This window comes from Cinclus cinclus, chromosome 19 (assembly GCF_963662255.1).
Source record: "Cinclus cinclus chromosome 19, bCinCin1.1, whole genome shotgun sequence".
NCBI classification, from domain to species: Eukaryota; Metazoa; Chordata; class Aves; order Passeriformes; family Cinclidae; genus Cinclus; species Cinclus cinclus.
The window spans coordinates 2,419,713-2,437,223 of NC_085064.1; the positions used below are offsets into that span (position 1 = coordinate 2,419,713).

General features: G+C 51.3%; 1 protein-coding gene across 1 annotated transcript in view; it reads right to left on the reverse strand.

Moving 5' to 3' along the window:
- CAMSAP1 (calmodulin regulated spectrin associated protein 1) overlaps positions 1 to 8,869 on the reverse strand; it is a 31,908-nt gene extending 23,039 nt beyond the window's left edge. The window contains exon 1 of the mRNA XM_062505445.1: positions 8,001 to 8,869. Coding sequence (XP_062361429.1) covers positions 8,001 to 8,069 — 69 coding nt within the window. The 5' untranslated portion in view covers positions 8,070 to 8,869. The remainder of the gene's footprint in view (positions 1 to 8,000) is intronic.
- Positions 8,870 to 17,511: the final 8,642 nt, after the last annotated feature.

Here is a 17,511-nt window from a genome sequence, read left to right on the forward strand (position 1 = left end):
AAGGAAGGATGGGGCTCTCCCGAACAATGCGGGCAGGTACCGCCGCCGCCCCCTCGCCGCCCGCGGGGCCGCGCCGGGGCAGGGGCAGAGCCGGGGCAGCACCTGCGGCTCCTTGCCCCGCCTCGCGCCCGAGAAGCAGCAGAGGCTCCGCGCCCGCACGCCCATGGCCGGGCCGGGCCGGGCCGGGCCGAGCAGCGCCGGGGGCCGGCGGTGCCCCCTCCTCGCATCCCCGCCCCACCCGGGCGGAGGAAGAAGAAGAGGAGGAGGAGGAGGAGGAGGCGGCGGTGGCGAAGGCGGGGGAGGCGGGGGGCGCAGCCCACCCGGCGCCGGCTCCGCGCAGGCCCCCGCGGAGCCCCCGCCGCCACCGCCGCCGCTCCCCCCCGCCCGCCGCGGCCTGCAGGCCCCGCCGCCTCACCTTGCCGCGCTACCGCCGTCTCATCCCCGGCGCGGAAAGTGGGCACGGCGGTGCCGGTGAGCCCTGGCGGGGATGGGGATGGGGAGGCTCGGCTGGCCCGGTGGCGGTGCCGGTGCGAGAGGCACGGACGGAGCCGCCGCCGCCGAGGGGCCGCGGCTGCCACAGCGCTCGGGGCCGCGCGCGCGCGCGCGCGCGCATGCGCCCGCCTCCCGCCCCGCGCGCGCCCGCGCCCTCTCCCCTGCCCCCCCCCCACCCCGCCCCCTCCCGCCCTTCCCGCCTCGCCCGGCCCGGGGCGCGCGCGCTCTCGGCGGGAAAAGGGAGAGGCGGGAGGGAGCGGGGAGGGGGAGGCGGGAGCGCGTGCGCGCCCTCGGCGCGCGGCCTCCCGCCGCCCGCGCGCGCCGGGCAACCGTTGCCATGGCGACCGCTCCACGGCCCCGCGCGCGCGCGGGCGGGGAGGGCGGACCCGCCCCTCATGGACCCACAGCCATCACGGACACAGCGCTCGGACACACCGCACGGCCCCGCACGGACACAGGGCTCGGACACACCGCACGGCCCCTCACGGACACAGGGCTCGGACACACCGCACGGACCCAGGGCTCGGACACACCGCACGGCCCCTCACGGACACAGGGCTCGGACACACCGCACGGCCCCTCACGGACACAGGGCTCGGACACACCGCACGGCCCCTCACGGACCCAGGGCTCGGACACACCGCACGGCCCCTCACGGACCCAGGGCTCGGACACACCGCACGGCCCCTCACGGACCCAGGGCTCGGACACACCGCACGGCCCCTCATGGACCCACAGCCCTCACGGTCCTCCCGACCTTACAGCCCTGCCACCCGCACCCCCTAGCCCATCTTGAGGGACAGGTGGTGACTGGGGCAGCAGCGGGGTCCAGCCTGTGGGAGTCATGATGGAGAAAAGAGCGTCTTTGGTTAAAAATGGGGTGAACGAGAATGACTTGAGCTGTGTCCCACTCCAGTGACCTGTCAGGCAGGTCTGGCCCTCCTAACCCACAGCCTGGGGGAAGTGTGGGGTCTGTAGGGGTTTGGGGAATCAGCTCCTGGACAGGAGGTGGAATTGGGGCTGCTGAGCTCCCATCCCATCCCGACCCCTTCCTCGCCCCTTGGCATCTTCACACAGCCTTCCCTTTGGATGCAGGGAAGCACAGAAATGCCAGAGAAACTGTGTCTCCACAAAAATCACCAGCTGTGGGAACCTTTAGGTTCACCATAGATTTCCTCTGTACCAAAACGCTGTTTTCTTAAGTGCGGGAAGGATTGAAATTTCTCTCTGCTGTCAGCAGAGCTCAATGAAACATTAGGTTTGTATCAAAAAGTATCAGCAATACTTTTCTTCAAGGTATTACAAATAATGTCCTTTAAGATTTGCTGAGTTGCTCCCTGCTCACCATCAAAGGATGTCAAAGACGGTTTTCAGGCTGAAGCATCTTATGTTTCCTGGCAAAAAGAGAATTTCTTTCCCTGCTTTATGTCATGATCTGTAACAACAGCAAGAAATGTGTGACAGATTCAAGATGTGGGGGTTTTTTTGCTGTTAGACACACTCTTGAATCCCAGCCCTGCCTAGAGGCCGCTGTCCTGCTAGTCCACAGGGCAAGCAGGGGTCACAGAGTCCTGGAGTAGAATCATGGCATATCCTGAGCTGGAAGGAACCCACAGGCATCACTGAGTGCAACCCGTGTCCCTCCACAGACACCCCAACCCTCTTCATAGCCTCCTTTGGATGCTCTCTAACAGCTCTAGATCTCGATTATCCTGTGGTGCCCAAAACTTTGTGCAGTTTTGGCCACCACTGCGTACCAGGCTCGTGATCAAAACCGGATCCTGCAGATTAGCTCACTTGACAAGTGAGTTTTAGGGCTCGTCTGAAAAGTGAAGCTGCATGATTGAGCTTGGAGCCTTTAATGCCTGTGCTGGCCAGATGAATTTATCTTCATATCCATCTCCTGACACCATGATTTCAAAGTTTAGCTGCACAACGGCAAGAGCAGACTGACCTTATTCTACTTAATTTTGTTATGATTCTCATGAATTATTTTCCTGCTGCATGTAACTGGTAGATTATATGAATATTTCAGAATCATTAAAGATTCATTTGGGTCTGCCTTAAGATTCAACGTTTATTTCACTGTGTCTTCTCAAAGTGCAAGGGGAGGGCATTCTTTGTTTGTGTCACCAGGAAATATGACCTAGTGTCCAAAGGTTATTCCAGCCTCCATCACTCCTCCATATTGCAGGACTGTGTGCAATTAAAGTGTCTCTGCAAACAACTTGCTGGTTTGTTTTATAATCTCTGTTTGAAAGGTTCAGTTTTCAACACAGTGGTTACAGGCTGTCGATTTGTGGCGTTATCACCAGAACAAGCTGCTCTTGTTTTTAGATTAAGCATTAAGGCCCAATCCAAATCCCCTAATATTTGAGAAGAATGTTTTCATTTTCATGGTGGATTGACCCACGGCAGGAACAGAACAGCCCCTGGACTCCTGGAGCAGGTGGCCTGTGTTGAGGGTGAAGGTGTAACTGGGAGAAAACTGGCCTACTTCTTCCTCTGACATATTTTACCTTGAGGTAAGGAATGGATCCAGTTGTTAAACTCATCAGGAGCAAAAATGCCCTAAAAAGGTGGCAGACAACCCCCACAAAACCAAGCCAGTATCACCTCTACTCCTGAAACTCTTGGAATAAAAATATGGAAAAAGCAGAAAGGGGAGCACTCTCCTTTCCCAGGCCTCTGCTGCACGCGGGATCCTTGGAATTACCTCTTGCTCTTCCCCTTTTCTCCTCTCTGCACCTCTTCCAGTCTGGTGTGGAATGTGCTGCCACTTCTTCCTCTGTGGTAATTCCCTGAAACTCTGCTATTGAGGGCATTTGCATGTCCTTAAGTGGAAGCTGAAATTGATGTTTTGGGAAACTTTGTAGGTGATGATGAAGTGGTTTGTCAAGAACTCGGCATCATCCCACACCAGCGCCCTCAAACTTGTCCTGGAGATAAAAAGCCTGCATTTAAAGTGGGAGGGTCACCAGCGGATTGCTAAGTGTGTTTGCTTTTTCCAGGAGAAAATAAATGACTCTCCCGTGTTCAGCAGCAACAAATTCATCTGTAATTCGCGTGCTGTTTATTTCTTTCTGTGCTCCACTACTAAACACACTCCAAAGCTTTTCTTCTGGAAAATGGTAATACATTGCTTTTCTACATGAAATAATTTTCCTATTAGTTTCCTGGATTCCTCACGCACTGAGAGTGGGTGTACACGTGAACTGACACAACTTGTCTTCCAGCAGAGCTCTGAGGTTAATTCCTAGCAGGCAATTCCTTTGAGAAATCACCATATTCACACCCCTTGCAGGTAGCAAAGTTGGATCCTCGTGCTTGTTTTCTGCCATACTGGATAAAAGCCTGGGATTTTGGTTTATTCCACTGTGTTTCAGCTATCAATATTGGGAGACTAGGAATAGAATAAGAGCATCACTTCCCAGAACACCTGATGTCCCCAAGGCCGGCAGATCTAAATTATTGTTGTAAAAAAAATGTAACTTCTGTAAAAATATAAATGTGCTGTGGCCTGGCACTTACGGGGTGAAGATAGCTCTTGGGTACGTAGAGGAAGAGCTTCCATTCCCAGAATGGTTTGGGTTGGAAAGGACCTTAAAGATCATTTTGTTCCAACCCCCGGCAGCGGGCAGGGACACTTTCCACTATCCCAGGTTTCTCCACGCCCCATCCAACCTGGCCTGGAACATTTCCAAGGATGGGCAGCCACAGCAGCCAATAAAGGCAGGTGGCTCTCTCTGGGAAGAGATTTTTTGCTTTCAGTCTTGCCCAACAGCTGCTGCCTGTGCTCTGCGGAGCAGTGGGAGAAAACATTCAAATGAATGAACATTTTTATCTCTCATCCTTGCAAAATTTCCAAGACAGCCATGAGTGCTGGAGACGGCCCCAGCAGAGCAGCGAGCAGCTCATGCACACTCAGAGTCCTGGCTGCTTGCAGCTCTCTCCTTAGGGCTCTATTTTCAGCCCTGGACTAATTTTGAACCCTGCTGTAGCTGCTTCCCTGTGCTTAGTTCTGCAGGGCCTCGTTTGCCCTGGTGCTGAGCACTTAATATCCCGAGCCAGGATTGACTTAAAGCCTGGGCACACCCCGAGGTCACAGCGTGGGGCCAGTGCTGGCCCTCTGGGGGACAGAGGGGGTCTGTCCCCTCTGTGCCCATCAGATTTGGCATCCTAAACATATGCCCATACTACAGAGATCAAAAGAAAAGTTGCATCCTACTAGAAACTCCATAAGGAAAAGGGGATGTGGTCAAGAAGACACTTTAAAAATCTCCTGACTGACTGGAGCCTGGGTCCCCATCACACGAGGGGGAATGGGGGAGCTGGCAGCCTCCTCATGCTCTTGCTGCTCTGACAGCTCCAAATGTCTTTTCCTTGCTTGCACAAAATAGTTTCCTGTGACAGTCCGTCACAGAGCCAGCCTCAAGGAGGAGAGAGCAGGATATAATTCTTGGTAATGGAACCATCACTTCGGTGCCATTCCCAACAGCACAGGAACAGTTTCTAAGGCACAGCGCCGCTGTCAGCAATTCCTTATCTCCAGGTCTGTGGCTCGGCAAGAATATGCAGTGGCAAGGCCTTGTGCATCAGGGAACCACAGGCAGCGAGCAGCATTTTTCATGTAAATAAAGAAAACAAATGAAGTGCAGGCAGTAGGACTCTATTTCATTCATGCTTTTGTGTTATTTCAAAGGTAATGCATATGCAACTCAGCTGTTATGCTGATGAGTGCAACAAGTTATTCAGATTTATTTCTTTTTCCGTTGCTTGGAGGGTTTGATGTGTACCAAACCCAAGAAATGGGATGGGCAGGGAGCACTGACAGCTCTGCTCCTCACAGAGAGGGGCTTCCCCCCCAGCCAAGGACAAGCCCCATTTAAAAGGATACTCTTATCTTCAAAGTGCTGTGCAAACATTAATTAATGACTCTGTTACTGCCGGGGGGAAGAGCTGGCAGAGGGAGGGGGGACAGCTCACCCTGCCTGCCTTCCTTGCTGGGAGCCAGAGCTTCCTTCCCTACTGCGAGGAGCAGGATGCTCCATCCCCAAGCTCTGGTTATCTCCAGCAATTACAGCTCTGGAAGTGCTGCTGGTGGGTTCTAAGTGCCTGCATCAATAATAGGAGGGGCTTTGGCCTGTAAGATATTTTTATCCATAAGTTTATTCATTTTTAAAGTCCCTGGACTATGTTTAGGAGGATAACAGGTCAATAGCATTTACAGCCCAGCAGGTTTTCCCGGGAGTCTCATCCCACCATGCCTTGTCATTCCTCAGGCAACCCCAAGCAGACAGACCCCAGGGACGAGCTGGGTGAGAGCTCAAAGGGTTTTGAATGTTGTCAAAATTAATGAGCAAATGAGATGTTTCTATCTTTCCATGTATCTTTTTATGCATTAAACCATTTTTAGCAACCACAACTGGGTAGTGCTCAAACAAATCAGTTCAGTGGGGACTGTTGATTTTTTTTCCCTGATGATTTCTTTCTAAAATGCTTTTTTTCCCTAAGGACACTTTGAGTATAACTATATTTACCACAATTGTGCAACTATGTAAAGACAGAATGACATACTCCCAACTTTTTCACCACTTAAACATTGCAGAAAATCAATGAATAAGTGAAAAACAGGAGAAACAAACAAGAAAAAAAAATCTAATTGGATTCCAAAACGCAACAGCTTCCCTCTGCTTCTGGCTGTGCAAGGTGCAAGAGCCCAGAGCAAGATGGAGCACACTCAGCATCATCATCCCAATAAATGCTGTTGGGATTGTGGAACAGTACAAACCCCTGGCACAGGAACAGCCTGGCATCCATCAGCATGGCACAGAGCCCTCCACTTGCCATGAGCTGGCACGTGGTTATCCTCAAAAACAACATCCTGATCCCCTGCTAACCTTTGGGAATTCACAGCCAACTCAGCCAACCCTTTCCAAAAAGCTGTTACAACATGGTGATTTCACCAAATTGTTCTACATCCATCACACAGAGGGGGTGTGCACAAGGGAACAGATCTGGGACCGCCTTGTTCCAGGCCCCCCAGGGGATGCACAAAGGCAAATGCTGCCTGCCAGGTCCTGGAAAATCCACGCCAGCCACAGGAGGGATGTACCTGACCCAGTGTTTCTCATTCCCTGCAGAAAATTTGAGCTATGGGCTTGTAATTCAGGGGATATTTTGAGGACAGGACTGTCGTTGCTGGATTTTAAGGCTTTTCCTCCATTAATATAAACCTTCAGTGCTGGGCTGAGGGGCCAGCACAGAAACTTGCTCTGGGTGATTTTGATGTGCTTCAGTCCAGCAAAAACTGCCTCAAAAGCAAATTAAAGATCCTCTAATTCCCCCAGAGCAGGGTCTGGTGGGAGTGGGCAGTGGCTTCCCACTGCATTTTGCCTCATTCCCATTCAGTATTTTTAGCTCCTGCTCTTCAGGTGGGATGCAGCTCCCGGTTCCCCTTGCTGCCAGCTCTGTGCCACAGGCAAAGCCTTCACCTGGCAGCCCTGTCCTGTCCTGCCCTGCCTGCAGAGAGGTGCCAAAGCAAACACTGCCCTCCTCACCCGCTTGGGCCCCAGCCAGCTTGCACATGCTCCAACCCTCTTAAACCTGCAGCCAGAGAAATATGGGAATGCACAAATTAGTCACAGGAATTGAAACATCTCCGTCCTGCTCATCCGGGTCTTATTTACAGCAAGAACTTGTCGGCTGTAAAACTGAGACACGGAGCAGGAAATCAAACCATGCCAGAGCCTCAGATCCACCAGCAGCGAGCTCTGGCTGACGGACCTCAGAGCAGAGTCCCGGGACAAGGGGTGGGCAGTGGCCAGCCTGGTCCCCACACTCCTGGCAGGGATGCCAAAGCCCGGGGGCACAGGGTGTGTCCATCCCTGCTGCAGAGCTGGGCACAGAGCGGGTCCTGCACGCCCCGGGGTGCCCATCACCAGGACAGGTACCCCCCAAAACCCTTCCAGTGCACTGTCACCTGCCGAGGGGGGCAGAGATGCGGGCAGGGCACAGCCCCACCGCAGGACGGGGCTGAGAGCGAGGAGAGCGACCGTGACAGCCGGGGATGACACACAACAACACGGCTCGTGATGGTCCCGCCCCGCTGTGACAGCCGGGACCCCGCTGTCCCCGCTCGCGGTGCTGCTCGCTTGGGCCATGGGGTGTGGAGCTGTGCGGCCCTGGTTGCCCCCGTGCTGTGCCGTCCCAGCCCGCTCCCCACGCGTGCCAAAGCCGCTGCCTGCCCAGCACCATCCTGCCTCGGGCTCCGTTCCCTCCCTGCGGCTCAGAACCGGCTCAGAGCTGCCCGAACCCCTCCTCTAGCCCTGGGACCTGGGGTGATGCTCCTGCGGAGCACTCGGAGAAGGGGACGCCCATATCCGTGGGGCCGGGGCGCTGGGTGCCGCCGTCCGTCTGTCCTGCTGGGCAGACACACGGCTGCTCTGAGCCCCTAAATCCCTCAAAGACGCCCCTGACCGCGTGAATCCCCGACAACACCGACTCACCGCTGGCCGCCGTCGACATCCTCTCAGTCTCGGTGGTCGCCGGGGGCTCTGGGCAGCTCCCCGTGGCATGAGAGCCCATGGCACGTCCCGGGGCTCAGCGCCGGGGGGCTCGGTGCCCTGTGCTCCCCGGGAAGGGCTGGGGGCAGCGGGGCAGAGCTGCGCTCCCCGGCATCCCTGGCATCACCACGGCAACTGCCGGCTGAATCACGCTCCTCCCGGGTGACATCAGAGATGCGGAGGAGGGGGCCGGGGGCTGCGAGGCGATGCCGGGAGAGCGGATATTCCCGCTTTGATTTTGGTTAAAGATGGCAGGTTTTGTGTAGGGAAAGCTTACAGACGCAGTGCCACGTCGGGATCTTGGTTTTCCTTTTTCTTTCTTTCTTTTTTTTTTTTTTTTTCCCTTTTGTTTTCAGGAGAGCCACGGAGTCAGAGGGGAGAAGATGCTGGAGCCCATCGGCTCTGAAAGCTGCCCAGTGCTGGCTGGTGGCACGGTGGGACTGGGACAGAGCCAGAGGGACAGATGGGATCTCACTCCCCCATACTGCCCTTGGACTTCAGTTATGTTCAAATTAATTTCCAGATTAAGGAAACCAGTTGAGAAATCACTTACTTTGGCTTCCCTTGGTACCAGGAATGGGTGAAGGTCTCCTTAGGGGGCTGCACTGGGTCCCTCACGTTCAGGCACATTTCTCGTGCACATCCTCCCTCTGGAACAATGCCCTGCAGTGTCCAGTGCTTGTGTCTGGCATGAAAAGGGACCTTGCTTGGAAACCAGTCAGGAGCAGGCAGGAATGTTTGCTGGGCACACATACAGGGGGTTCAGGACCAGCACAAACGAATGCTCCACATACAGACATTTTTCAGAGGGATTTGGCAGCACATTTTCTCAGAGCTGGGCCGTGAGTGGCTTCCTCACGAGCCATCTGGTAGCCACAGCCAGGAGCACCGGTGGCTCCATCCCCTCCACTCACAGGCTCCTTAGACTGAGCCTGATGAGACAGATGAAGTATTTTTAGTAGGATGAGAGTCCTGCACGAGGCTCTGTGCTGAGCGAGAGCAGCCAGTGATGCAGCAGCTACACCATCTCCAAAAAATAAACTTTTATCAACTCTCCAAGGGAGCAACCCACAAGGTATCACAGCCCCAGGCAACACCCCCTACCATACCCCTCCCTAGGGCTCCTGGGCATCCCACCTTCCATGAGGCTAGGATCAGGGAACCAAACACTTGGGGCTTTTATTTTTAGCCCAGCAAACTAAAAATACAGCCCATGGTAACCCACGGGAATCTGAGTGACTGCTCAGCCCAGGAAAGCCCAGGCTGCCAGAGCTGCACCACCAGGGCTCCAAGGGGAAAGGCTCTGTCCTACTTCCAGATGCCTGGGCTGGGTGGAAAAACTTCAAATCACTCACGGATTGGGCTGCACCAGGCACGGGGCTGCTGCAGCAGTGGAGAGAGGAGGCTGGCAGGAGGAGTGGGCTGCTCCTTGTCGCTGACAGGAAAGGGGACAGGAGGGAGGGGGAAGGTTCACTGGAGGCCAAAGCACAGATTGCAGGGGGGATTGTGCATTTTTTTCTTTTTTTGGTGAATGTTCCCATGTGGGAGCAGAAGAGGAAAGTGCCTGTCTGTGAGGAAACCAGGAGTAGGGGGTACAGGCAGAGAGCACCCTGTGATTCATCCCAGGCAGCCTGGCAACCAGCTCCTGTGTAGGGGAAAACACAGACAGAACAGAGATGCTGCAACACCGATCCAACAGCTTGGCAACAGCCAGCTGGTGTCCTCTGAAGGATGATTCTGGATGTCTGAGCTATTCCCTTCCCTTGCACACTTCATGGAGGAGCTGTGTGGGGCTCCTGGGGGTCCTGCAGCTCGCAGGACCTCACCCCAACTGAGGCCATGGGGACAGAGGGAAAAATCTAATCCCATGTGCCATGAAATCCAGAGAGTTGTTCAAAACTCCTCTCCAGCCCTTGCCCAGTGGGAAGGGGCTGAGGTTGTGCATGGCTGAAGCAGCAGGGTCAGCACAGGCCTGGGGTTGTCCTGCACAGCCAGATCGAGGAGGAGCTCAATAAAAAATTCAGCCAAACGTGGGACACGTGGGAGCTTCTGTGGGTACAGGACTCCCAGGCACAGATTCCCTGGGGAGCAGCCCTCATCAAAGGACAAACAGAGGTTCACAGCTACATAAATGTGGTTTATGTTCAAGCTACAACTCATAAATCCAAGAAACCACATCAGGCATAAGCACAGCAAGTCTACCATGAATAATTCAGTCTTGGGGTGCAGCAGCAGCCACAAACCTACACAGCCCCAAGAGGCTCTGGCAGCCCTCACCAGGGATTTGGAGTGAGGCCTCCAGGGTCACTGCTCCCATCCTGCACCCAGAGCCCTGGCTGGAACCAGCTCCTGCTCCACATGCTGCTTCCCAGAGTGGGAGAGCTCATTATGCAACTGCTGATGGATGGGTAACAAAACCTGTTGGGAGAGCTGGGACTCTCCCTGTGACACTGAGGGAGCTGCACTGCTGCATCCTGGGGTGCAGGGTCAGTGCAGGACCCCTCCATGCAAGGTTTGCATCCCACCTGCAGCTCACAGCTGGATGTGCTGCTGGAGTCCAGCACCCAGAGCCACCAGTGACCCCTTGGCATCACAGCTCTGAGCTCAGGCCTTTTATTTGAGCACCAGCTCCTCTGCCAGGCATCTGAATCACAGCCCTGGCTTACAGAGCAGGTCACCTCTCCAGGTTTATTTCAGTCCAGTGTGGTGGTCTGGTCCAGAACATCTCGAGTTACTGGAGTCCCTCCCCCAGCTCCACCAGTGCTCGGATTCCTGGTGACACTGGATCTGCAGGGCTCAGGCTGTGTCCCAGCTCAGGTCACACTCACTGGCACTCAGACCAAGCTCACACACGTACACTGCAGCCCTGCCCTCTTTCCAGGACCAACATCCAGCTCACAAGTCCTGTAGTTGAAGTGAAAGCTTTTGAATTACAAGAGAAAGTAATTTCTCCCTTAATTCTGCTCCAAACTCCATTTCCTTCTACCAAACCATCCCCAGCAGCTTCCAGAGGTGCTGCTTCCTTTGGCCAATTCCTCTTCTAATAAAATCAATGGAAAAAAAAAAAAAAGGCATGATCAAGCAGAGAGCACATGACAGGATTGTCACCAGGGGGACAGCAGCCTGGTCTGAGCTCACTGGGCTGTCAGGGCACAGGAGTTCCCCGGGGAAGCATCTGCTGCTTCCATCTGTTTCACAGAATCACAGAACGCTTTGGATTAGAAGGGACCTTACAGACCATCTTCTTTCACTCCCTGCCACCAGACCAGAGTGCTCCAAAACCTTTCCAATCTAGCCTTGAACACTTCCAGGGATGGGGCAGCCACAGCTTTTTTGAAACCCTCTCCAGGAGGAGATCCTGAGGAGCTGATGGGTAATTGGACAATATCCTGCTTCTTTCTGAGGGGCAGCGTGACCATGACCACCAATTCATGGGAAAGAGCAAACACAGGGAAGGAGAAACCCCTGGGATGGCACCCATGGTGGAGGTGGGAAAGCCTCTTGCCACACCACTGTGCTGTCAGCACTGGCAGCATTGCCAGGCTGCTTTTCCACAGCCAAGTGCAACCTGTGCTTCCCTTCCCTGCCCTTTGTGATGGATCTGGGCCCTGCTGGAGGCGGCCCCAGGGCCAGAGCTGCTGCTCATCCCTGCTGGAGCACCCCAGCACACGTTGCTGTGCCGAGGGCACACCAGGAGCTGCCAAACACACACCAATTACTGCCCCTCCTGTCACTCACACAGCAGCACTTCTTCATTTTTAAGGTGTGGATTTCTGCCCAGACCTGCTGTACCAGTCTAGGTTCAGAAGTGTCATTATCTAATGATACATCCCAAGCTGCTTAAAGGTAATTTTTTTGTTGTTTTAATTTCAAATTAGTGGAGAGCTGGACCTTTGAATTGTCCTGCTGCTGAGCTGTGCATTACAGCAAATCTGAGTTAGGGCCTGACACCGAAACCACCTGCATTTAACACCACCACATTTACCAGTGTGATCTGAGCAAGCAGCATTTTGATGTCTCACATTCTAATCCTCCATCTCTCATGGGACACAGTGAAAATCCCTCTGAACTCCTCAGCAGTCGCTGTAACTGCTAAATAAACAGGCTGCTGGCAGGTTTCTTGCCCTGAACATGGAAGAAAATGCTAATTAATTAAAAAAACCAACCGCCAAAAAACCCCAAATGAACTCCAGAGATTCCCTCTCCTTTACAAAAATAATCTGACACATTTACACCATCAAGATAACCAGATTTACACCTCCAAGGCATCCACAGAGGGGGCCAAGGCTTGGAAGTGCTTCCCAGGTCTCCCACGGCAGCCAGATGGGAATTTTGGTTACGTCAGGTGCAAGTTGCTGCATCCCACCAGCTGCTGCTTGCTGGAACTGTTTTCCTTAATGAGGGTTCCCTTGTTGGCAAAGAAAAGACTTCCATTTGTCAGTCAACAGCTGTCAAGATAAATCCATCTTCAATAGCATCAGAACATCCCAGGGGATCACCAGATTGTGTTTCACAAAGCCCTTGCAATGAATCTCCCCAAGTGCAACTTTTCCTGAAAAACAGACAAATTACTTTCAGGTGCAAAACGAGCTGCTGAAGCAGGATTTCCTGCACAAACTCTGTATGACCAGCACTCATACCCCAATTTCTGAGAAACAATTCCAGCAACCTGCAGGTACAAGGAACACTGAACAACGTGGATCCATAAACCTTTGCTGCTCCTGCAAATGATGGTTCCAAACACATTGTAATAAATCAAAAAACTTTATTTTGAAGATATATTATAAATGTACAGCACACACAACATCAGTGTCTGGGGTTATGTGTGAGCAGGTTTAAAGCCTCAGCATTCATTCCAGCCCTGGCTGTGGGTTCCACATCTCCACACAAAACAATTCCAGCCTGAACAGGTCTGGCTTTGCCAACATCTCCCTGACTTCCAGGAATATATTTCAGAACACAACAGCAACTGCTTAAAATGATCACAAATTATCAGCATTCCTTGCTTTTGGCCTGGAGGATTTCTACAGGGAGCAAATCCTGCTGGTTTTCCTGCTCAGGGAGAGGTCGGTGACCCACACGAGCATGGCCAGAATGAATCCTGAATTCCACAGGCTCAGGGATGTCTGCCCTAGTTTAAGCTTCAGAAAAAGTAATGTTACACCTTAGGAAGAGCTGTGCATGCCACACACTGGCATCAGAGCCAGATCAAAGTTATCTATGCGGTACCTAATTGTTGTATACACAGGTGAAATGAAAAAAATGGGAAGTCAGTACCTTGCAATGTAATTTGACTGGTGCTGCCTCGTGGGAAGTGCTGGGTAGCAAATCACATTCGTGTACAGTTCATTAAGCCATGATAAAAATATGCAAATTAAAAATCTCTACAGGCCTCTGTTACCTGCTGCAACAGAGAAACTTAGGTTTGTGGGGCTTCGTTTAAAACGTGATCCAATTTCCTCCCTCTCCCCAGAGCACGATATAAAACTATACCCAAATTCAGTAAGAATTTAATGCATTTACATTTACTGAAGTTCACATGCTGCAAACGGGATCTGCATTGAAAATCTTCAAATCTAGGGCAAGAAGTCCTTAAAAAAACCCCTTTTGCTACACCTGGATGTTGGGATGGAGGTGAAAACCACCATGAGAACATTCACGTGGACGTTAACACCCCGTGCAGGGAGGTGGGGATTGCCTCCCACTGCCCTGCCACAGCCAGCACAAATCCTTCTGAGCAGGAGCTGTCCCAGAGAGGGGGATCCAGGAAGGATCTCCAGCCCCAAAGCTCCAGGACTCTCAGCTGGATGGAAACATCAGCTGAAAGCGCCGCTGTTCTGTTCTTTAATAAAAATGGTATTTATTATTAAAAGTAGAAAACCGGGGTGGTTACTTTGGATGAAACACTGGCTGTCCTGTGCCTTTGGGAAATTTGCCACTGGAGCAGAGATCACAGCAACCTGTGCCTCTCCCACAGGCAATGTTTGCTGACAGCGTTGCCATACATTCGTTTGGTGCAATGCTCATTTTGGTGTGAACACCTAAAAATAATGTAATTGTAACAGTCCTAACTAAAAAAGGATTTCAAAAACCACTAAAGAACTGCTTGGATATGAAAATCAATCTCTGAAATGCAAGTTTGGTTCCAGGAGAGGAGGAAGGAAAAGGTGGGGGGGGTCAAGGTTTGGGTCAGGTCTGCGACAGGGGCTGCCAAGAAGCAGCCACGAGCTGGAGGTGTTGGAACTCGTGCAGGAGAGAACCTCACACCTTCCCAGAGGAGGAATGCCCTGATAGCTGCTTTGGGAACTGTGCAAGTCAATTTTCCAGCTGCATGGAGAACACAAATGTCCTTGAAATGGTGCAAAACTCAGCGGGGTCATCCCGTGTGATCATTCCCACGGAGGGATGCAGCAATCCTAAAGGAAGACTTGTGTTCCTGCTCACCAGGAGAGAAGGAATGGCAGATTCTTTGGACTGGACCAGGGAGAGAGGCTCAGCAGGAGAGTTACACTAGCTCAGGTTCACAGGTCACAACAACCAAGCTGTAAAGTAGCCACTGGCCTTTTTTTTTTTTTTTTCCCAAATACATCCCTTTAAATGCATCTCCCTAAAAAGAGAGTATAAATACTGCCCTGAGAACAAACTTCCATATAATACATTGCCATTAAAAATGTCAGTGTTTTGATGATACAATTATAAGCTAGATATATTTAAATAAATAGCTGGCTACTTGCAAGAGACCTGCAACATCAAAAGGTACAAGATTGTCTGGCTACCAATGGGGCAAAAAGCAGGAACTGTAAGAATCACACAATTAGTCACCTACCACCCCATCTCCTCCCTGCTCCATCTCACAGGCTTCCAAATATTCCCTTGACCACGTTAAGAGAAAATTAACTCTGACATGTCTGTGCTAGTTTGAACTTGAACAACCGAGGTGCAAGCACAGGACCTGAGCCTGTAAATCCTCACTGCTGGGAGCAGTTCTTCCTCACAAAACCTGCTGGTTTTAGTTAACAAAAATCTATCCCATGTGTTCAGGGATGTCTCACAGATCCCCCAGTCCTGCACGCAGGGACAGGACAGCTCCTCCCCAGGCAAAGCCACACACATTCCTTGTGCCCCATGGCTGCATGGTCTGGCTCTAGAGTGGTGACATCCCAGTTTTTGCAGGTTTTCTAAAAACTGGGCCAATCTGTGCCTTTTCAAGCACAGTGGACTCAACTCCCCACTGCATCTTCTGGGATGAAGCAGCAATCCCACCCCTGGGGTGATGGGACACAGCCCCTGGTGTAATTCACAGCCCAGCACCACTGATGTCCTGATCAATTCCAATTCCTCAGAGGAGGTTGTGGTGGGTTTAAATCAACTCCTGTGCCTTGCTGCAAACACACCTCCTAAATTCTGGTCTCCTTCAACTTTTGGCCACTGCAAACTTCAGTTCTCACAAGCCAAGTAGGGCTTTGTTAAAGCCATCCCAAACAACACCTCAGCTGTGGAAGTGCTGAGCTCTGGAATAACAAAATCCAGAAACAGCCACATCTTCTCAAGCCTCCCAGCATCCTAAAATGCAGAATTCCTTTATCCCTGCGGTCTCCCAGCTGCTGCTGCTGAACCTGGCACTCTCACCTTCACTCACATAAGGATAATTTGTTTCACAGATGCTTTTCCCCACACTTTATAACCAGTTCAGTGGCACTGAGGGGTGCTGGCATTCCAAGGGAGGCAGCTCTGAGCTCCACAGTCCAACCAAGGACTCCTGAAACCAAACCCAGCATTTCCCAAGCCTTTACATTCTTTAAGGCCCAGAAATGCACCAAAGGATCTGTTTGCTAAGTCTGAACCTCTCCTTATCCATTCTGAAGCCAAAAAAACTCTCACCAAACTACAGGGCAGTTTTTCCCAACTTTGTTCTCTAAAAACACTCATTAAAAGGAATATTAACCAGAATCCTGACTGTAGAGTAGGACATTTCTCTCTAACATTAAGAGCTTCAAGTAAAAGAGTCTTCTGGTATCATTATAGGCAAAAAGCTCCAGGAGTAAGCAAAAAAAAATGGATTAAATAATCAAAACTTTTCATAAGACCACAATATTCAGTCACAGCTACTCATGAGTAGCTGTGCTGAGCTCACTGGGGTGCAGGATCAAACTCCTGGCTTCAGTTACAGGACAAGGTTATAATTTCATGTCATGTTGTCAGTTTATTCTTAGCAAGAGTCCACAAAAATGGTTTTACTGTCCAATTTGAACAGAAGAAGCATCTCTATAAAGCTTGGAATTTCTAAACGTAGAAGTAAATATTTCAGCAGTCGTCAACTGTAAAGCTTAATATGAAATTACAAAATTAAAAAAAAATAATAAAAGAATCCTGGGATAGTAAGACAAGATAAAATCTCAGGCTGTTTTGATTTCTCCACCCTTCATATTAATTATGAGAAATTGGCAACTTCAGTGCCTCAGCTGCATAACAGCACAGAGCAGATGCCAAGTTCAGGCCAAAACTTGTTGTAGGGTTTCGGGTTGCATCTTGCTGCATTTTTGTTCAAAAAAATCTCCACGTGCACATAAATCCCTCCCACACCTCAGAGGTGACTTGCAGAGCTGCTCAGGATCTCCCTGTTGGACAGGACACCTTTGTGCTCTTTAAGGACAGGGTGTCCACCTGGTTTCTCTGCAAGATTTACCTCTTCTGCCTTTCCTGCAGGGCTGTGAAGCACAAGGCATGGCAGGGATGATGACAGATGTCAATCATGTTTCATTAAGTTGAAAATAACCCCCCCCCCCCAAATTTTTTTTTTTTTCAGCAGACTGCTAAAAAAGCAACACCTGCAGAGCCCAGTCATAAACACCAGCTGGATATTCACAGTGAGTTCTATTCTTAATAGCTCAGAATTCCTCTCTGAAATCTCAAGTCAGTCTTCTGGCAAAATAGGAAAGACCCAGCCTGACATTCTTGGTATGACCATGGTAAAAATAAGTATAAAGAAAACCCACTTCTAACTCAAAAAATAGCAATTTTCAAGCGTGCTTTAAATACCTTAAACAAGATAAAAAACTGTGTGGTTCTGCTGCTTCACAGAACACCAGCAATCCATGCAATTCAGCTTTTTTTTTTTTGTAAACAGAATAAACCCCCACCCCACAAGCCCCTTGCCAAAACTGTGCACATAAAAATGGGAAAAAAACCCCAAAAACAACACTGTGTGAACATATCCCTCCTTGCAATGGGATATGGCAGTGTGAGCTTAGGAATTGCAGCCACTTGGGAATCCAAGTCTTGATGTGGTGAATTCTGTGGTTAAAGAGATCCTGCACCTTTATGGTACCTGACAGAGAACACCCTGCAAGTACAACCCCAGTGGGACTGCAACAACACTAACGCAGCAAATAAATAGGAAAAAGTAATGCTATTTATTAGAATTTCACCTCTGAATGATTCTGCTTAAATTAGA